At 42.2% G+C, this 22,871-nt stretch overlaps 1 protein-coding gene across 1 annotated transcript in view; it reads right to left on the minus strand.

Moving 5' to 3' along the window:
• LOC309889652 (netrin receptor DCC) overlaps positions 1 to 22,871 on the minus strand; it is a gene marked incomplete at both ends in the record, with an annotated part of 357,636 nt that overhangs the window by 28,908 nt on the left and 305,857 nt on the right. The window contains 6 exons of the mRNA XM_082782596.1: positions 5,403 to 5,435; positions 9,803 to 9,997; positions 12,687 to 12,794; positions 14,781 to 14,919; positions 18,515 to 18,753; positions 22,515 to 22,610. Coding sequence (XP_082638722.1) covers positions 5,403 to 5,435; positions 9,803 to 9,997; positions 12,687 to 12,794; positions 14,781 to 14,919; positions 18,515 to 18,753; positions 22,515 to 22,610 — 810 coding nt within the window. The remainder of the gene's footprint in view (positions 1 to 5,402; positions 5,436 to 9,802; positions 9,998 to 12,686; positions 12,795 to 14,780; positions 14,920 to 18,514; positions 18,754 to 22,514; positions 22,611 to 22,871) is intronic.

Raw genomic sequence — 22,871 nt, forward strand, 5'->3', positions numbered from 1 at the left:
CCCTTGAAGAATTTATTCCTGAAGAGGGACATCAGGCCAGCCTGGGATGTGCAATGCTGCGGGGGCATTGGGAAAACCTGTTTTTGAAGGCCCCTGTCTCCCCCTGTTGACCACACTATGTGGCAGACCTCCAGACATTCAGCTTTGAGCACTGAAGTTCTGCATCCGTCATCATTTAAACAACTCAGAGCACGAGGGGTTGTGTCTTCTTGTCTTCCCATCCACAGCCAGCACCAGGTAATGAAGGAGACAACACATTGTGCTAGAGAGAGCTGAAAAGCTCGAAGAAGGCAGAAATATTTTTAAGTTTGCTTTTCAGCATGTATAAGCTGGCAGACTTCTGGGAAGGACCCTGGGGTTTGGGCAGAAAGGCACGATTAGATGAACAGATACCACATTTCCTCTTGAATTTCTAGTTCTGCTTTTTCAAGGTGCCTCCTGAGGTAGCTGTCTCAGCGATGTCTCAGCATAGCAGGAAATGCAACCATTATGCAGGAATAACCCTCCTTATAATTTCAAACATGTCTTCTGAGATCCCTCCTTGCAGATGCTTTCCATGTTTTTGACCTTAAGAAAGTTTTTGGTTTTGTTTTTCTTTCTTTCTTTCCTCAGAAGAGGTTCTTCTGATAAATGGGATACTTTTTATTGCTTCTCCTAGTAGCAAAGAGCATTGCAGACTGCTGCATTATTTGTTTAGGAAGCAGCTCTTTGAAAAAAGATCTGAATAGCTCATCCTTTCACTGATGCTACTCCCAGAGTTTGCAAAATAGCTTCAGAGCCAAAAGCCCAAGGCCGTCAAAGGAAATAGAGGCAAACTGAACACCTTCTGCTGTCACTGCGTGAGACAGCGCGGCTTTTCGGGGGCTGGTATCAGGCTATAAATGTACTGGCAGCTGTTTTCACACAGGAAAACACATGAAAAATGCACATTAAGAGTTTCCAGCCCACCACCACCGAGCACAGGAAGGTTTCAAGCAGGTGAAGAGCAACACGGCTGCCCAAGTCCAGCACGGTGGAGACTGAACTACAGACAGCCAAATTCCACGCTTGACTGGACTGCGCTTCAAACTGCCTTGCTCTGAGAGTTGAAACAATTAGTGTGCTGTTTACTCATGAGATGAAGAGCACCGAGGTGTAAAACTGCAGGTATGCCACCACACAACTGGCCTTCGGTCCCTCTTCAGGAGAGCCAAATCCCCCAAAGTCCCCGCACCGCCTGGGAACCCTGCAACGGGCCTTCAGGCCGGGTGCAGGACAATGCAGGCCTCCATTTTCCTTGGGATTTGGAAACACAGCTGTAGATTTGTAGATTTTCTTGGGATTTGGAAACACAACTGACTGTCATGATCTTCTCCATGGACTTTTTGTGGAGCTTGGTATGGCCACAGGCCCTGCTCCGGGCATGGGGAGCTGGAGACCTCCTGTAGGCCTCACCATGGCGCCAAGTGCTGAAGCTCAATCTTAAATCTCCAGTTTATGGTTATAAAGAGGAACGTCATATATATAAAAAACTCATGTCTATATTCCATACGTACATTCCATTCCATACACAATTCATCTGGATAGTTTATAACGGTCCATTTCATGGAAAACAGCTTTTTTGGAAAACAATAGAACAATCAAAATATACTGAAATTTCCTAAGATAATAAAAAATATTTGTTCAAAATTGGGTATGTTTCCTTTTATCAGAATTTCCAGGGGATGCTATGAAGCAGCTGTAGTCCAAAGGCAGAAATCAGCTTTTTGCTCTTTCACAGATCTAATTCCGATGGCCACACATTACTGTTTACAAGTCCTATATTGACAAAATTGGGACTAAATTTAATATGGGTTTATCAAATGAAAACTGGGGCAAGATAAAACAGAGTGAATTAATCTCTTCTTCACCCAGTTTGCCTCTAAATTCCAGATCAAAATCATAAACAGAGTTTGTAAGACTTAAGGAAGCCTCGACAATAGCTCCTAAGAAAGCAGCTGGCCTTCTCCTACATACACAAAATTTGTGATAAAAATTCTCTCTTGAGCATCTGAAACTGTAATTTTATGCTTGCTTTCATATTACCACTTCTGCTGCCTTTACGATGGCCAAAAACTGTTGAAGTTCTCCCCAGATTGTGCTCTCTGCCCCATCTCCTTTACCTCATGCAAGCCCCTCAAGGCTGCACTGCCTCATGTCCTGAAACCCCGGGGTTTTTGCCCCAAACCCCTCACTTGTCCCACAGCCTCCAACTCTGCTCTGCTGCCACAGAAGTGCCTTTTTCTCTCTGAACTTCACAGCCACGTGCCGGTGTCGGAGATGGATGACCTACCAGAGTTAATTCGTGTCACTCAATACGAATTGCATTTGTGGCAGAGACGGCCCCCAAGGGCCTTGTCCAAAGCACGGAGTAATTTAAAAGGCTATCGCTGACTTCAGTGAGCGTTGCTTCAGACCCTGGATGATTAAAGAATTAGCTTTGATTATTTCTGAGGCAAACGAGCTTTTAGGAAATTTGACTTTGTTTATCTCGCTGCTCGCAGTACAGTTACAGTGAGACCTGGCCCCGGTGACTCGTCTTTAATAGAGTTGCCTGCAGATCGAGTGAGGGCCTCGGACTTTCTCTTATAAGAATTCATCACGGAGGTCGTTTAAAAGTGGAAGCTGAATTTAGATATCAACAAGCCTAGGAAACAAACCACAAAAGGCTGAGAATTCCTTCTTCTATACTACAGCCCTAAAGAACTGCAATGAATTTTATTTCACCTACCCAGACAAAAGGCAGTATTTATGTACAGGTAACACCAAGAGGGACTGATCATGTTTAACTCATGTTGTGCATGCTTGCTATCTGCTAAACACCCAGCAAGAAGGTTTAATTTTTGTCACTTAAATGGCCAGGAGGCGGTTTTCCTGCAGGGAGAGGGCAGGGTGACTGGAGGTAGATGGGGTTGAGCACCCAGGGCACAGTTTCTATCACCTTAATTTTGCTCCCCACTAATCCTACTGCTTTCCCAATTATAGAAAGCCATTGTAGCTTTCATACCTATAGGTATCTATAAGTGCAGTATCTATAAGAAGCACGATAACAGCTATTTTGCTATTGTAATCAACCATGAGCTATCCAGCATGCATTTAGTAACCACCCTACACGCTGAAGGCTGTGTATCATTTTGTATCTCGAAATGATCTTTAAAAAATGCAGAAACAGGTCTTAACATTACTTTATCTAACCACCGTGACACCATGTAATTTATTATTTTCAAGTGAATAACAAATCACGGTTGTATTTTAAGCACGATGCAGGCTGAGACTCTGAGCAGCTGGCTGGGAGAGGAAGAGCTCCCCCCAAATGTTTAAAGCAATGAACTGGAGCTTCTGCAGGCTGCACCCTTCTGCAGGCTTTGAGACTTTAGCAAGGGTCACAGCTTCCCCAGAGGAGCAGGATGCACAAAAGGGAAATGGCCCAGAACTCCTTCTCTGCAGTCACTCGAGGAATTTGTGCTCACTTGCCATATGCAGAGTTAACCTGTCATGCTTATTCACTTCTCCCCATTAATTACACCGCAGCACACGAAGGGACAGGCAGGTGTCTCTGCAGAGAATCTGATTTCGTTAATCCCCGTGGCGGAAGTAAGATCACACTTCTGTGGAACAGAAAAATGCTTTGCCACATTTTCTGTATTTTTCTACCCACAAGCAGAACGCTGAGCATCCGAAAACCTCTGACTTTTCTGCAGCATTACAGGGAATGAAGCAAGCAGAAAGTCAGGAGCGAGGCACTGCTTCTACTGACACCAGTTTCATGGGCAGAAGATTTGGGGCAAGTATAGAGAAATAATGGAAGATGGATATAAGAGTGGCTGTGCTACAATAGCTGCACAAAGCTATGGTGCTGTGACAGCGAGGGCAGAGCTGGGAGCTCAGAGGCTGCCTGCCAGAGGCTCTTTTTTGAGGCTTTGCCTCTCGAAATCACAACCAGCTGCGACGGGAGATGCTCCATGTGTTGTGCCACAAGGTCATTAAATAGCACTCAAGCAGCAGTACAGATATGATGAAAGAGGGAAAAACTAAAACAAACACAACAAACTCAATTTTCCATCTAGCCTTCCTTTTTCCCCCATTTTATAAAAAAGTGATGCTCTTTCAATCCTGCTTTACCAGGTGATACTTTGTGCTGAAGCCTCTCCTAAGTTTTCTGAGCCTGCCTGAATATATTTTAAATGCAAATTCGAGAAAAATATATTGATAATTTACTTTCAGGCTTCTTTGCAACCTAACACATTTACCTTTTAAAAGCAGTTTTTATCTATTCAAAGCTGACATTTTCAATTTGTGTGTGCTGTGGTGCAATAAATCATACCGAGCAAAACCAGCTTTTAATTTTATAATTTAGATACTTCTTTCTGCCTTTACGGAGAAGATTATGTGCTGAAATTAGACATCGAATTTCCCAAATTGGCTGAGAGTGGGTCTCGCCTGCAGGGATGTGCTGCCTTCTTGTACTGCAGGTGGTACCTGGTACATGGTGAAACCCTCGTGAAGAAATAGGGTAACTCCCATGGGTGTTCCAGCTTGAAGCCCTAAATAATGCTCTTGTTTCCACCAGGAATTTCCATGTTTCAAATTAATGTAATTCATTAAATCGGGGTATGATGGCAGCTGGTAAGTGAAGCTAGGATTTGAGGTTGACCTCTCACTTTGCCTTCGACACAAACCTAAAGCGAGAGTTCAAACCAAACGCACCTCCCAGCATCACCTCTGAGTTCTCCCAAAGTCCCCGTGACCATTTCCTTGGGCAGATGTCACAGAAATGTATGATCTTCTGGGTATAATTGAAATAAATACTTACGAATAAACAGGTCTAGAGTAAAAAATGAAAAATATCCCAGCAACACACTTTCCAAGTACTGAAAAGGGGATAGGAGCAGAGGAGTTGTGACTAATCAGACACATTCATATTTGGCAAACATAATGATAATGCCTTGAAAAGTTGACTAAACTTTGCGATTATTAAACGAGAGCTGCTGTTTTGAGGGTAAAGATGATTTATGATTTCTCACCGTGAGCCTTCTGAACTTTAATCTATAACCCACAAAAGGGTGCAGGAAGAGCCGGGGAATTATGCCGAGCTTAATTATATTTAACGTGAATTATTCAGAAGTGCAGCAGAGAGACTAAAAATTTATTTCATACAAAGCAGCTTGACATTTTAATTGGTCCTTCAGAAAAGAGACAAAACAATTTCCTCTCCCGAAAATTTACATCTTCCCCATCAAAGCAGCAGCCTCAGCCGAGCAGAACTTCATTAACAAGATTAATTAGCGCGCCGGCGCCTGCCTCCTCAGGTGTGCAGCCCAGGTGAAAGGCGGCGGCGCGGCGGGGATGCCGGGAATGAAGGCGACAGATTGAGGGCACCGTACCTTGGTCATTGGCCATTTTGTCGGGGTGCTCAACTGCAAGAAAGAGACAACGTCGTTAGAGCCGGGCCGCTGGCGAAGGGAAAACCCCAGAGTAAAGCATCCCCAAGCAGGCAGCGCAGGGGGGAAGGAGGTTTTTTTAGCCTTCCCTTTTCTCAAAGAGCCCCTGGAGAACTAAAGAGGACAAACGCAGGTCGCACCGTGCTCCACGTCAAATATTTGCACAAAGTTTTCACAAAGGTGAAAAGTTGCCCCCGGTATTTTCTCGTTCTCTCGTTCTTTGATATGCCACCATGATCTGGGAAGTTTAATTAAGCAAGAAGGGAAAAAGAGGGAGAGAGAGGCAGAGAAGAGAAACTCCGGTTCTTTGAATAATTATGGCCAAATCACCTGCAAGCTGAACGCTCAGCTTGACGCATATTATCATTGTTTCAGCCTTCTACAAAAGACTTTAAAAGTATTTACATGTTTTTGCATAATAACCATAAAAGATAGCGTGATCTGAAGTGTGCTCGACAAGACTTCACATTTCAATAGATACATTAAAAGCCTTCCTGTTTCAGCTTCCCTTGGATACATGAAGAGCTACGAGCATTAACCGGTCCTCTGCTTAATGAATATGAGAGAATGAAATGCAGGAAATTGGGGGAAAAAATGTCATTTGGTGCATGAAGCTGCAAGTTTGATCATGACCACCTGCAGGTGCAGGGCATGCTGAACCCCTTGCTGCTAAAAACATCTATGAAACCTCTGCTAGATCGTGGTTTTGTTTTAGGGAACGATGAAGGTGCTGAACTAGCAGCAGTTTACACCCAACCTGTCCCCCAGACGGCCACATCCATATTCTCCAGGCCTGTGGAAGGGGGAAGAGCTCCTTCAATGACCCCCAAACCCGTTAGAGGGCACTGCAGGGCTGGGAATGGTGCCCCACAGGCCCATGGGCAGCCCCTGAGGTTTTGGGGCTCCGGCACACATGGTACAGTGGCAAGGCTTAACCTGGTGCCTTGCAGAAGAATCAAATTTTCCTTCCTGACCTTAGCATGAAGGGATCGTCTGAGAGTGTGAAGCTCAGGCTGTGCCCTCCTTCTCCCTCTCTCCCCCTTTCCATTTGTCCCTTTACATCCGACCGAGGTTTTTATTCACTTTTATTTTATTTTATTTTATTGGTGCACTGACAGGCAGCTTGGCCAGCGGACACGGATCGGAGCAACGCTGCGTGTGATTCCGATAAGCAGAATGCTGTTTCATTTTCTTTAATTAAAGCAGCTCAGCCTGTTTGTAAATGCTGGCCGGAATCCAGAAGAGGTGCAGCTCAGCAGAAGAAAGCACACCTACACTCAGCAAGCGCGCCTCTAAGATTTCCTTGTTTCTGCAACAGAGGAGAACACTCAACTGACAAATTAGTTGAAAGACCGAAGAAATCCTCCCTCCTCTCTGCCTGCCACGGGTTCATTCATTCCCCCTGCAGCTATCACATCTCATTGGGCAGTGGCAAAGAAATTTCGGGTTGTGTTTGCTTATTTCTACTTAGTGAATTTCTGAAAATGATTCGTTTATGCACCATCAAGCAATGTAACACCGAGACAGTCTCTGTTCTCTGCCACAGACGTGTGTATGTGCGGATAATATTTATTGAAATTATCCAGGTATTTTCTCACGAAGGAGTAAGAAAAATCCCAGTAATGACTTCAAGTTTGGGCCCAAGTCACCTAGTCAGAAAGCTGTGGGGTGTTTCATCACATTTTATCCATCTTCCAGGCTCCTTATAATGTTTGCATCAGACTCTTCATGCATGCAGTGATAAATTTAGCCAGCCAGAGCATAAAAAAGCAGATCCTTGAGTGATGTAAACTGTCACAGATTGATTGAAGTTCACGGTGTGACGACGATTTCCATATGCTAAGGATTTGCCATTTGCCTGTGTATTATCATCAGTGGAGCCGAGGTGGAAGAACATAAACTCATTGCTCCATGGGAGCGTTATTTACTACTAAACATACCTATTTCTCACAGCCCACTACGTTTTCATTAGTAAAGGGAAGTCACTACAAATACTTACATGGCAATGGCCTGGTTTCCTTGGAGGAACGTTATAACATATGAAATCAGACGCTGGGTGACTTAGTGGCTCTTTGATGCTTTTTTCGTTCTTCACAGCTTAAAACTTTCTCTGATCAGGACATATATTTGCCATCAGAGCACACATTACCATATGGCGCCTACACCTCTTCTGTTAATAATCATTAAGGGCAGGAAACCAACGTTTCTGCATAAATCAGAACGCACTCAAGACTTCAGAAAGTCTTTTCACCTCAAGTGCAGAGAAATATTTGTCAAAAAAATACCAAACAGCTGAATATTATTGAACATGACATGTTTAGGGTGGTTATCATTAAATATTCATGGCAGGGTATTAGACATAGTCCTTGTAGGCAATTACGAGATGTAACAAATGTATAAATTCATCTTTTTGGTATCTGTTGATGCTGTCTGATCCAGAATTCATTTCCCAAATGAGTTTTATGGTACTTTGTGTAAACATTACAAAGTAGGGGGTATCTAGTACATTAATCTTTCAGTTTACTTAGATATCCGAGTCTCTATATCTTTTGATATCTCATTAATCTGTGGTTATTATATTTTGATGCCTCGACTCAGCCTAACAGCCTTCTGCTTGGCACAAATCGTGAGCATGAAATTAAGTTGGCACCATCCGCCTGATGGAGATGAAGCACCCACAAAGTGCTATCTCTTCACATTTCATGGCAGTGGAGAATGAATAATCACGATCTTACCCGTAATTCATTCAAAGGGAAACACGACTTGGACAAGGAAGTCCTGCAAACCTGGGCTGGCTGCGATAAGCTCCGAACAAATTGGTACAATTTTTTCTTTTTCTTTTTCTTTTTCTTTTTTTTTTTTCTTTCTGACTTGTGCTAATTCATGAAAACTGTTGTATGAGCCTTTTCACTCCCGGCCTGAATGGTCGGCAGCACGCTTCATAGACACGGATAGCAGCGAAGCAGAAAGGGCAAGCTCTCTGCCAGGGCTGCCGAGGACACTGCCTCATTCATCCAAATCCCTCCTTCATGGGAAGTGCCAGGCACCCGCTGGACACGGAGGTTCCCCTCCTCCTTCCATCAGGGGCGGCAGGAAAAGGCAGTTTGCTGTTCGCGTAAAGGGCTGCTGAAAGATGAACTCGAATATGAGCTCTTGCCCAACAGGAAAATAAAAATAAAAATAAAAATAAAAGGAGCGATGGAGGGATTGCACGTCACCCCTTTTGTTCGGTCATTTCGCTTAGCTTTTATACAGTCTGCGTTAAATGAAGTCACTTATAACTGATTAAAAAGAGGTTTGAGCTTGAATGCTAATTCCCAGGCTTTTGTGTACAGCTTTCATTCTGAATTTCCCTCTAACCCTGACTTTGCAGGTCCAGCCTAAATCCACTTCCAATTCCCTTCTGCCAAGATGTTATTTTTATGTGCAAACCCCTGGATTTCCTCCAGCAGATAGAGCGCTGAAGTGCTCTCTCACACGCCACGCTTCTTTCCTGGAACAGGTTTGCTGTTTATGCCATTCGACTTTTTCATTAATTATACCTCTTTTCAGCAGTAATTTCATACCTTTGTGCAAATCAGTGAGTGACAGTTAAAATAGAAGGAGCAGAGCTGCTGCAAACATCCCGCTCCCCCCTCACAGCAATGTTGCTTACACCTTCATATCGAATCATTTCTGGGGAGATGATGTCAGGCCTTCACAGCTAGGCAGCAGGGAGGACAGAAGAGGAATATCTCACTGTGCTAATTAAAAATTGAGCCGGGTACGAGTCCTTTGCTCTCATAAACACAGTGGCCCGGTTAAAACATGCACCAGCCAAAAAAAATGGGTGCCCCTGCTTTGCCGGTCACTAACGGGGAGAGATCCAGCAGTAATTTCTGTTGTTAATAGCAGGCACTGAAAAATATCTGGGACAATTTTCCCCATGTGAAGTCAGATTGCATCTCAGTTTGCTGAGATTTTTTAATTATAATCGTGCGTGAGACTGCTCTGTTGATAGGAGTGAGTCATTGCCAGCTCCTACAGTCACCTGAGGATCCCAAAAGAAAAGGTAGGTCCCTGGAGAAATCCAGGCACATCCAATTAGCTCTACCACTGATGGCTGGAAGTTAGGTGGTGTCAGAGCGCTCTCCCCAAGCTGATTGAATTTAAAACTATGGTTACTGACTCATTATGTGGTTTACTCTTGTCAACTACCATATGCAGCGGTTGGCTTTCATCTCTCAATAATAGTTTCAAGTAGTAGGAGTTCTTCTGGCTGCCGTGGAATTAATTGCAAAGCTCCCACGGAGCCAGAAGAACACTGGAGCTATCATTAATATCAGGATGAGATAGATCCAAACCTTTCAGCGTCCGGAAGAAAACGGGATCAGAGAGAGGCCCCACACCCTTGGCGTTGCGGGCTTGGATTCGGAAGTAGTAGACGGTGTCCAGGCTGAGATCCAGGATCTGGTGGGTGAGCCGGTCACCGCTGATGGACTCCATCACCCAGTCGTCGATGGGAGCATTCTTGTCCAGGGTGTAGAAGAGGATGTAAGCTGAAAAAAAACCAGCCTCTTGGTTAGTGCTTCAAGCGACGTGCTTCCTCTGCAACGTCCGTGGAAAATGTAGATTGATTAAAAACTACTATTTTCTCTTTAAAAGCAGCAACAGTGGGTGTCTGATCAAAATAGCTTCAAAGGAGGCTGTGACAATTAATTCGTATTTGTCTATTTTTACTCCAAAACAACAATTACGGCATTCTCTGCAAGAGATACGGGTTGAACAAATATAAAAATAGGTAGCACACACTAAACGGCTCTGTTATGAGCACATTTCTCGAATACAGGTGCACCATTCAGTCTGATAAATGCCATAAACCATACAATGTAAGTCTTTAGGGTTTCAGTGCTGAAATAAAATGAAATGGCTTTAATGATGCACATCAAGTACTGGGTGCTCACGGGAAGCCATGTAATATTTCCTGGCACATCTAGGGGAAGTATTTTTGGGAAAAGAATGAAGAACTCAAACTCAGACTTTGGGTAACTGGGGCATTGCAATTACTGTTTAGGATTGAATAAAACTTTAAATTTTTAGGATTTAGGGAGTAGAAATAGCAGTGTTAGGAAACAACGGAAGTTTGTAGGAAGAACCTTCTTGGCAAATGATATTCTGGAGATAAATATCTTTGTTTTCTTTCTTTTTTCCTTCTTTTCCCCTCTTTTGTCCATGGCACTCTAGTAGCATGCCAAGACATACGATCTGAGCTTGGTCTTATGTGCCAGCACCAAAGGAGTGGGCTTCTGGAGGGCGGAGAGCCCAGGTGAATCTTCTGGACTTCATTTTGTTGCTTGGGATCCAAGGTTACTTAAAAAACGGTGTAAAGTTTATCATCACTATTCCTCTATTTTATTTTTTCTGAAATAAAGATGCTTTTCGAAGCTCTCATCCCACAGCAATGGTTATGCTGGTCAGGGACAAATGGCACCAGGATGGAAACGATAAGATTTTGTGTATTTTTTATTTATTTTTTTTTCTTCTTTGCTTGTTTACATCATGGGGTATTATTTATAGACTTGTAGTTTGTGGTTACTAAGCAGTTTCACTGATCATGGTATTTGCTTTGATATAATAGCCAAGTTTCTCAAACTAACGCAAAAATATAGCTCAAACATTTCTAGGGATGAAGGTATGGCTGTTAGACATTTCTACTCTCTGCAAGGAGTTGTTTCCTCTCCTTGAAAAGTCTACGAAAAACTTAGGCACAGATGCTGTAAAAAATCTTTATGAGAGTCGTTCTTCAACCAAGCACTACAAGAAAGAAACTTGTGCTTGGATGTCGAGGGACCCCAGCTACTCTCAGGTCTGAATGCTGCTTTTGATGGAAAAACTCCACAAAAGTTGCTACCACCAAACCATTTCACAATTTAAAAGTCAGGAAAGCTTTTTCTTTATTTATTATTTTTGCCTTTTAGCCAGTGGGGATTCAGGACCGTTAGCACTCATGTGTTGTCCAGCAGAATCATCAGTTACCCTCTCTAAGGACCGAACTGGGTTAATGTAAACAGAGCCATTTCCTCAAAACATCCTCCCTTCAGATACGGTCACAGCCGATAAATTTTGGATAATGGAGGCTGAAATTATAAGATAATAATCATAATATGGAGGCTGAAATTATACACAGCTATGCGAGTCTAACCTGAGAATCCGTATTGCTTGGCAACGTCCGAAGAGAAATAGATCCTGATTTTATTGGTAATATAAAGTGGGATGCTTCCCTGGTGTAACTCACCCTCCTCTGATGCCAAGGAAGCCCTGCTGAGTTACAACTGGTGAAAATCTGACCCAGTGCTCCTCACATCTAATTGCTCGCACAGGGCATCGTGCCGAAGCCTTCTCGCTCTTACATTTATATTTCTCAGTGCTTCAGGAGTGTGTAGCTGGGTTATTGGTAGTAACGCACACTTTCCTCCACGTGAAAATGCGTTCTAGAGCTGGTGTAAACCGATTGTTTGTGGTAATGAGGCCATAATGTGCACATTTTTGTAGTTGAACAATATTTCTCCCAATAATTATATGCCTCTGAGATGTCTATTAACAGCCTAAAGTGATCATTTAAATGCAAAATCTCAGATAGAACTCTACTGTATTTTTCACCCTAAATTAACGTTAAAGGCTTCTAATGGATGTCTTAATTAGGCACTAAGGTTATACGCAACATTTTGGAAAATAAAATCTGTCACGGTGAAGCATCCATTAAGTTCAGTTCTTGTCAGTCAATATTAAGTAATTTTTTTTTCCTGATCATCATCGCCTTAAATTGTTATTGTAAAGTGAAATATCTACCAATAAATTCTCCCATTGTGTGCTGAAACAGGCAACCTACCATTAGGTATATTATGTATCACATTATTGCCAAACAAAGTACTTATTATTAGTCATTTCTAATTATCACTGAGCAGCATGTACCACAAAACCTTTGCTGAGAGGGCTGCATTTTTAACTTAAATCACTGTTCTTAGCATTTAAATGAATATTTACATCCTGCAAGTGATCTTGCAGTGTCTCTAACGTTGCCTCGACTCCTAGACCAAGTTGGCTGATAAAAGTAAGAGAAAATAATATCAGATCAGATAGGATTCTGGGAAAAAAACAGATGTTTCTACTAAAAATAGGGGAGTGAAAGCAACATACAATCAGAACAGTAAAAGAAAAAGGAGAGTAGAGGGTAATGCAAATGTGTACCAGTAATTTTCCCATTGGCTTCTAATGGTGGCTGCCAGCTGACAATGACGGCTCGGGGCTTCCCTTCCCGTGTAATGACTGTCAAGTCCTTGGGTGCAGAGGTTGGAGCTGAAAAGAATGAAAAAAAATTGAAAGCAATGGAATGAAAATAACGAACACTGAGCAGATGGTCTCACAACGTTTGCATCGGTTGAATTTTTCAAAAACGAGATCCAAAACCAACTAAGAAATACATCCATTGGAAAAAAAAAAACTGCTGTCATTGATAAATTATTAAGCAGGTGACTGATCACCTGTTGTTTGCTGGAAGAGTCTTTCTCACCATGAAGTAGACAAGCCATAGATCTTAGATCTAGATCACAGCTCTTAGAGAGGTCTCTTAAACCGATGCAATGCCCAGCAAGATGCAAACTCCCTCATCACTAAAGAAGACTGCATTATTATTGTCACCAAGATTATTATTACTAATATTTATTATTAATATTACGATTTCTATCATTAATACTATTATGTTCTAAGAGGGTTGTGTTGTATTTAAAGGGAATTTGGCTCGCAGACAGGGACACAGGGTCTGCAATTTAAAAACAGAGGACTAGAAGAAACGTCTTGGACCACCTTGCTATGCCAGGGAATTTGCAAGAAACAACCTTTTCTGTAAACTAGCCTCATTTGATTTTCAAAGCAAAATTTTCCTTCTCTTTACTTTTGCTATGTTTGCTTTGCAATATTCTCCATATAAATGATTCTATTTCTCCCTAAATGCATCCATCAACCTGTGTGGAAACAACGTCTTTCTCTTAAATACTGTTTTCCTTTCTCTGGTATTAACTTCCTTGACATGCTTTCACGGACTAATTCTTTCCCTTTTCAGGCTTTTTGTCATTTAGGAGGTTAAACTAGTAAAGCTTGTTCTTAAAGCCTCCTCCCATAGCATAGGTTTTCCATTCTGGTTTTCGCCACGTGAGTCCCTTTGAGTGGCTGAAGCTGAGCTCTGCTTTCAGCAGATTGTGAACAGAAGATATCATGAGAAAAATCAAAGCTTTAGATGTTTCCCTTAGCACTCATTAACACCCCTCGCATCAGCAAGACTTGTGTAGGCAGAGCTGGGGATGGATCTTGGCTCTGAGAGTTGCTTTTGAATTATGGGCATAGCAATTCTCTATAGCCTGTGGTAGTAATCTCTAGTGGATTCTGTATCGATGCTGATATGTACATTCTTTAATATCATTACAGGAAATTCAACATGCGGCATGGGTACAAAATAGGCAATAAAGATCAGCAGTGCAGGATGCCCTTAATTAACAGAGCCGCTCCATCAAGCTCAGATAATTGCATTGCGATCACATGGGAAAATCTAAGGACACATATATTCCCTCTGATTTTCCCTTTGTTAATTAACTGGCGTGTACTGTGGTTTTCATTAAAAAAAAAGAAAACACACACACACACACAAAAAAAACAACAAAAAACAAAAACCAGATCAATATTTACCAGCAGACTTCATTTGGTGGCTGCTGGTAGAAGCTGGTTTATATGGGTACCTAGAGTCTGTTGAAGACAACTACTCAACCTAAGGAAAAAATTGCATTCTGAATGGCCCTCTGGTTGCTTAGTTATAACCCAGCCATTTAGCTCTTGAATCAAGAAGGTCCTGTGTTAGATAGAAGCAGTCTTTGAGCCCTTTTTACTAAAAGGACAAGGTGGGAACTCGTAAACTTGAGACAAAGTCATGAAGAACTTCCTAAATCAAAATTTTAAAGGGGTAAAATTATTATCTAAGAATAACAGAGTGCTCCAAACTTGTTCTCACCTGATCTTAGGTTTCTTTGAAAAGTGGAAACTGTTTTAAATCATAAAAGTCACAGATAATCTTTGTATTATGGGGCAAAATATTAGACACAGGTACTATCGTCTGAACTTCTTGCAATGACACCGAGTCACGCAGTGGAATGGCTGCTCTGCTTTGCTACCCATGAAAAAAAAAAATGAGGAAATGCAGTGAATTTTGTAGGTACACTGAACTTGGACAGGGCTTTTGAGGGCGTATAAATGAAAGGAAAAAATTGAAACCCCTTTCAGGAGCTCCTGCCGTACCTGCTTCGTAGGTGGTGGCGTGGGCAGTCATGCTCCAGGTGCTGGACCGCCGCCCTTTGGTGACCATGACAGAGAACTCGTACATGGTGTTAGGCTTCAGGCCGATGACGGTGTGACTCAGGGCTGTCGTATCTGCTGACTGCAAAGAGACGGAGCAAACGACGTCTTTAAAGCAACTCTCATTGCTGGTAGCTAAGCAAAACACAAATTACAATGGATTTTTTTTTTTTTTTCCAAGCAAAATAGCTCTGTTGCTGCTGCATACCTTAATGGGAGTATTTTTAGGACCATAAATATGATACTAAACTTTCTGCCTATAATTTAAGCAGTTAAATAAATTATTGTGATGCTTTCTCCCTTTCTTTTCCCAGACAAAGCAATTTGCAATGCATTTTTTTTTTCAAATGCAAATTGAAAGCTAACGCAGTGTCCTTCATCTGTGCCCATATGAGGAAAAAAATAGGAACATTTCCACGACTTAAATGTTCATTTCCAGCCTCTTTGATGTGTTCCTTCCGAAAAAGAAAGAAGAAAAAAAAGTTTTTTAATATCTGATGATTTGTAGTGGAGGCTCCGAAAGCATTTTTACCACTTGAATGGACCTGACTAAGGGTTCCCAGGTACCGTGGGGAACGCATATTTATAATATCAAGAGGACCCTTGCATAAAGATTAATTTTTACATTCAGAAAACACACTTTTGTTTGGTTAGATACAGTATTTTCATGCATTAGATTGTATTTGAAAGATATGTCTGGCCTGCCTCACTGTGATATGTGCTGAACAACTAAACGTTGATGTCGATGTGAATATTATATTGTTCATTTATACCTGATCGATTTAGCTTTATCCCTCAGCATGCAGTAAGGACCAATTTGAGCCAAACTGCACCGGTATCAAAGGAGACAAGTGAGGAGAATATTATAGGACATACGGTGGCAACTGAAGAAAATCAATTCCCACGTCTTTCAAGCTCCAGAGCCTGGTGTGCAGCCCTCGAGCGTCAACAATTTACAGTACAGTGAGTTACAGGTGCATGCTTTTAGATGTTTATACACCTATGGACCTCAAGTTTACTGATTAAGACAACCTAGGAATGCCTTTGCATCAGAAAACCGCCTTGCTGCTCACATCTGAGCAGCAGCTGATCTTGCTGGCAGACCTCAGCAACGGCATTCTGCTGCTAATCACCAAATGGGATGTTTCCAAAATAAATTGACCTTCGCTAACGATGCTGTGTCGAGTTTCCAGCGTGCTGCAGAATAAAGTACTAAGATTTAAGGGGAAAGTGGGAAAAAATTTACTTTGCAGAGACATTGAGGAACGCCCTACGTATGCCTGCATGGCAGGCTGTTTTAGCACATGTGCTCTGCCAGATGTTTTGCATGCTACTTAATAGGAAGACTAATTGCAATACCAGATTTTATCATCGTCATACTCAATTAAAATCCCCAGTCCTTGGAAATCAGCAGTTTTGCAACTTCTTCGGAGGAAGGGCTTAATTCAGCAGAGAATCCCCTTCTCTAAGACCTGCTGAAGCAAAGACTGTACTAATACAATCAAAAACTACTTAGCCAAACTACTCAGCTACTTGCCAAAGATGGCAAAATTGAGCTGCTAGACTTTACAAAAATTATTCTTCAGCTAAAAGCTGGATTGCAATAAAGGGAAGAATAATTTCCCCCTCCAGGGAAGATTTTGGAAGAAACGATTTATGACATAAAATGCTGTTCAGCATCACTGAGGGTAACTAATTCTGATAACTAACACCACAAAAGTGCTCTGACAGTAAACACGACCAGGAAAAAATCACACAGAAGAAACTGTAGGAGTTGAACCCATTGCTGGACAAAATAATCTTTCGTGGAACACAGCGATGTTGGGTTCTTTTTTTTTGGAAAAGAAAGTTATTTGTCTCCAGCTGAGCGTTTTTCTTTGGATATTTCACTCGGTGCTAACTATTAGCATTTCGGTACTCCTCTGAACTTAATATCATATTGAGATGAAGGCAGCATAACTGGAAAAAGTGCCTTAGCAATTCCATGCTCTGCCTTTTTGGGATGGTTTGTACAAAGTAAAGTTGGCGGGGCAAAGTTACAATTTACAAATTTCAATGGAAAAGGTTAAAACCTTCTTTACATTACATTTGGTACACATTTTTGAAGCGACGGAAGCTTTTAATGGGCAAGTTTGAAAAGAATTGCATATTCAGTAGCAACACATCGGCAAATGGGATCTTTTTGTGAGCCTGATCTGAAGCCCTTTGAAAAAAAAAATGGAAGGTTTCCCCACTGTTTTCAAAGAACATAATGGGCTTTATCTCGTTTCCTTGAAAAACGTGGCTATTTCTGAGCGAGCAGACCTTCTGCAAGATTTTTTATTGTTTATGCTTGGGGGTGATTGAACTGGAAAAAGGGAGTCAGCCTGGCCCTGAATTTGTCATTTGTTACGACCACATGAGCCCACAAAATGATGGTTGTAAGCGGGTCTCATCATTATGCCAGCACCTGAGGTTGCCAGAAGTATGGCAGTAGATGTACCACGATGGCATGGGCAGATCCTTGCAAAGACGGGCAAAGATTTTACAAAGCTTTGGCTTGCAAAGCTTTAAAAGCTTTGCAAAGCTTTAAAAGCTTTGCATAGGCCAGTCCCTGCAGCAAAATACAGCTGCCCTGAGTTTTCCCTCAGCCAACAGAAATCCCACTCAGAAAAGGGATTGAAGGTATGAAGGTATGAAGGTATTTTTATTTATTTATTTTTTTACTATCATTCCTACTTTTTCTAAAAGTTATCCGAGAGAGATCTTGAGATTGGAGTTCATAAGTTGTGTATGTACCCTGAACCAACGCAGAGAGCCATCCTTGGGATTTTGGAAAAGCCAGCCTGCATTTGGACAAATAATTCAGGCAATAATCGGAGGAGCCTCAGGGCTGTACAGAACATCACCCGTTCTACAGTCCTAATAAAAACAACTTACGTGAGGTTGCTTTTGGTAGGACACAACAGTAAAAAATGGGGCATCCACTTGCAGTATGAAAATATATTCGTAGTAAACTCGCTATGGATCAAAATGATCCTCTAGGCAAGAGGAGACAACCGTTATTGTAGGGTATGGGACAAAGGACACGCTTATTATGGGGAAGGTGGATGTTATACGAGGTGCAATATATAAGCGTGTGGAAAGGAAAAGCGAGCAAACAGAACAACCTAAAATCTGTGCTTATTGCTTTCCATTCCCGGTGTCTCTGTTTCTCTTTGCTAAACTGCACCCCTTTTGGTAGTGTTTTCATTAGGACTGGGAAATAAATCCTCGTACAGAAAGTAGCATACCTCTGCTGCTGCCGTATCCGTTCAGACTGAGAAGTTTTCCTGTAAAGAAATCTCCAGTTTTGGTGTTTGGGGATATGGGTGGAATTGCCATACAGGGTGGGAGGTATCGCAATTGGTATTTTTTCATATTCACCGTGCTATCACACCTACGGCTAATTTATACCCGGTCGGTAAAGATTCAAGATCATAACTCTCATCAATTAGCACATAGAATTAATGTATGCTATTTTCATCCACCTAAATCCGCGGGTTTTGAGCAAGCAGTAGTTACTCATGCAAATCTCCTGCTGATTGAAAGGGGAATCTTGGTTGAGGAAAGCTCGTAAAAAAACAATTCCAAGGCTCTGCAAATGAAATACGAACGGATGAAACAGTTCCCGAATTGGTAACGTGCCGAAACTTCACCTTGTATTTAGCATTTGTAGAGTAGCTGGTTCTCCATCGGACCGTGTAGAAGCGGACCTCCGTCGTCTTTTGGTTCTTCGGGACAGAGTTGTCTGCCCAGATGACCCTCACCGCGTCGTGGGTCAGCGCAACAGCCTGCACACCTACTGGTGGGAGCATGGGGGTGGAGATATCTGGGACTGACGTGGGGAAATCATCAAGCAAAGGATAAAAATCAACTTCTAATGGATCGATGGGGTCTGGGTCCATACATCACCAAATGAGCATTCCAAAATAAATGGATAGGTAAGTCAAACGGAAAAAGATAAAATAAAATAAAACGAAACAAAACACAAACAAGCCACCAAGGGGCACACAGCACGATGGGTTAAATGCATGGCATTAATGAGGAGGAGGAACATGAGGGGAACAGAAAGAGAAGCATTAAAGCAAAATGAAAACGCAGCAGCAACGTTTCAGTTTCATTACTCTCACAAAACCAGCGGCAACAGCAATTTTTCACCATTTGTTTAAGTACTTCCACGCACACTGTGTTTTCTTCACATGAGATTAAGACAACGAGCAGCCTCTTTTTTTTCCCACTGATTTACATTTTTCTTAAAAAATTGAATCATGTTACGATACGTTCTTGGAAACACCTCCAAAGCGGAGTGTCGTCTACAAACCTGATTTATAGACACGACTTCACCTCACGTGCGTAGGAGTTACCTACGTTTTTCCTCCTTGGCTGCCTCTTTCAGGCTCTTTTGTTGTGTTAGGCTCTGGAAGGGAACGTGGTCTATGTTGGTTCAACGTTTCTTAGGCAAAACGGACCATCCTAATTCCACTGCTGAAGCGAAGAGCTTGGAGTTGTTGGTTTAATACCGCCAGCATAAAAATGTGTGCTTCTAGGTATGGATATGTGGGTTATCTTCAAGTAGACTTCTTCTTCCATGTATCTGTGATTGTGTAGCCTTTGAGGAGCAAGAGAGTGAGCATCCTGGGCATGACCTAACAGCGTGGCATGGATTATCATATTCTGGATGATTAAATTAGAGAGGCCGTTGCATATTTCCTTTCCAAAAGTTCAGCCCTCGGTTTGGCTCTAGTGATGCTCCTGCTTCTGGATTCACTTGGGCTCCGTTTCAGGAGGAAGGAAGAATTCATCTCAGAAATGAGACACGTGAGTATGAGTCTTCTTCCAAAGAGGTATATTTATCCACTCCAACTGTTGTCTCCGTACTTGAGCTATTGAGGACAGACAGCAGCAGCTCAGCACCCTCCCTCCTTGTGCTTATGGCATCGCCCCTTGATGCAAACAAGACTCACCGCTGTAAAAATGCCAACATCTTTCTTCTGGGGCTCCCACTGGAGCTACAGACCACATCTCCTCAGCCTAAACATGTTCATCCTTGTCCAAGTGCCAGGTTTAAGCACCTGTGGACAACTTCAGGCCTTTCTTTTTCAACTGTATGCTTCATTATTTAACAGCCGTGATTTTTCTAAATATCATTTCAAACGGCAGTGGGTAAAACACAGCACACACACAAAAAAAAAAGGCTGTATTTTTTTTTTCCCCTAAAAATAATGTGCTAATTAATTAATCAAAGTATAAGTGACTCTTAGTATTTCCTCCCTGACAATTGCTACAGTTTGTCTGCTCCATGTGCATTTCCAGCTCCTGACACCCTTTGATCACTTGTGTTTTATGATTTTGTAATTTATTATTCACAACTTCGGGATGCCACAGCCTTTGGAAGGAAAAACAGAGGAGACAAGGATGTTTAAAATGTATGATAAGCCATTAGTTCAACCTGCTGCTTTTGTAGCTTCTTTCATCAAAAGCTTCTTGATAAGAAGCAGGCACTGAAGGAAATGAAACAATCTGGTGTTGTGTGATCCAAACCCCAAGCCCATGTTCCACGAGGGCAGAAATGGGCAGCTGAACCTTTTTTTTTTAAAATGTATTATTATTTTTGTCCAGTCTCAGTGAATTGAGCTTCTCTAAGGTTGAAAGCGAAGAGTTTCTTTGTCTGAAGTGAAGTTTTCCAAAAGGAAGTGCCTGTAAATTTTGTAAGGTGAGCAGTTTTTGTTCCCATGTTGTGTTTTTTTTTTTTTTTTTCATGATGGAAGTTAACATGACTGGTGCCGAGTTCCTATTTTAGCAAATACTGCACTTCCTTTCTCCGCTCAATACTGAAAACTTAAGGGCTGTTGTAGAGGAGATTATGAAAAGAGGCTGGCTTTAGCAAAATAAATGGTCAGACTCAATCAAAATAATTTGGTTGTTGAAACATGTCATCACTGACCTGAGGAGGAGGGAAATATCTGTAATCCACTGGCGGCTGAAAATAGGTCCCTAAATACTTCCCCCCTTTTCCACCGAAGTTTCATTCGCTTGTATTTACGCAGGGACATCTGTCATTTGGAAATTGCAATCTCTGGACGGAAAATAGTTTTTCTCCCTCTCTTTGGAGATTTGATTTGTGAATATTACACGTTACGTAAGTCGGGCAGACCCCGAGGTACGTGCACGCATGCTAAGTGCCCACGCAAACACACGGGGTCTTGGTTCTTGCTTGCACCCTCCTGTGCTTTCCTGCTTTGCTGGAAGCAAAACTTTTTGAGATGCTCTTCCACAAGTCGCCCAGGCTCCCAGGGGTTTTATCTGCCCAGCAGGAGGCTCAGATATGTGCCCAGTGATGAGAAAAGCTCCTCAAAGAGGATCATCGCAGATAACCCAAGCCTGAATTACCTTTTTTACACCTGGATATCCTTGAATTTACAAGAGGTTACACACACGCATGAAATCAAACCCCACAGGCCAGATGGGTCGTTTGTAAATGGAGTCAGACAAGGAACGAGAAAACTTAAAAATTAAAGTCTCCGTGGACCCCGAGGCAAACTCACTGGAAAGAAGATGTTACAAGACACATGTTGTTGGCATGCTCAGCAAGAATGACCTCTGTAGATTCCAGACAAGAAGTGAAATTAATAATTTTGAGCCAGAAGCTCTCTGACACTTACTATATCAAAGTCATTTTTATGGTTACCCTTGATTTTATAATGAATCTCTTTTTTTTTTCTTTCTTTTTTTTTTTTTTTCTTGCTGACTTTCCAAGATTTCTTATGGGAATACTTCACAAAACTGCATGCTGGAAGCCGTTTTTCCTTGCAGAGCCACCGAGCAGCCATTTGGGTTCTTTCTTCCTCGCGGCACACCCACGCCATCGTCAGTGACCGGGTTGCTCTCAGTGACACAGCTCCCCTTCCAGGCAGCTCTGAACACCGCGGGTGGGCCACGAGAAAAAAAAAAATCACCAAATGATGGTGTCAATCCAGAGGAAAAACATTATTATTTTTTTTTTTCTCGATTCTGTTCTTTTAATCCTTTTTTTTTCCTGTGGATAAAACCCATGAGGCAGTCCAGAAGTTGTACAAAACAGTTCTGCTCCTGTAATTTTGTTATTGTCCCAACATCATAATTGTGAATAGAGCTGCCTAAAAGCACTCTGCTCAGCTACTGCTGGGAAATTCCTTCTGTGAGCCTTGTCCTGTCCTGTAAATCAGCATCTTCACCTTTTCTAACCCCTTTGTCTGCTTCTGTAAACGTGCATGATAGGAATGTGCTTGTTTTGCGTTGTTTTTTAACTAATTCATTTTCACTTGAACTACTTTAAGGAGGAAGGAAACAAAAGCAATTCCATCTGGGCTGAATTCAGCACAGCAACCCCTATCTCTCCATTTCCAAAAGCTTTGGGAGTCATGCTTCTCCCAGGCCAAACCGTACCAAAGAGCAAGCACTTGTGAGCATCCCATTAAAAATATAAAGCCAATTTCTGGGAAGGGTAAATTATTCATTCTGTCCGTGTCATTACGATAAAGAAGAAAACGAAGCTGATTTGTTCTAGCAGGGATTTGGAGGTCGCAGAGCTCTTTTTTTTCCCGTTGCCTTGCCCCAAATCGTTTTGCCTATGGCGGAATTTGCTGTGGAGGAGATCGAGAGCATTTCCCGACTCACCTGTCATCGACCTGGTGGTGGCACTTTCGTACAGAGGCACTCCTTCGCCGGCGTTGTTAAAGGCCTTCAAGGAAATCACGTAGTGGGAGCTCGGCTCTGCAGGAGAAAACAGATAAGGCAAAACAAAACACACGCTGTTAAAGTCAGGCCTGGCAGGCAGGACGGACGAGCGCTTTCCTGAAAAAGAAGAAAAAAAGACAACAAAGTTAAGCCAACGTCTGTGCAAGAGAAAGATGGGATCCGCAGTGAGTGTGCCGGTCAGAAACAGCTCAGAAATTGCCATTTTACCACTTTTTATCTCACTGGGAACCCCCCACTCTATGCTGTGGACGGGAGGGGTTTAACACAGATCAATTT

This window comes from Aythya marila (assembly GCF_965140915.1).
Source record: "Aythya marila genome assembly, chromosome: Z".
Classification (NCBI taxonomy): domain Eukaryota; kingdom Metazoa; phylum Chordata; class Aves; order Anseriformes; family Anatidae; genus Aythya; species Aythya marila.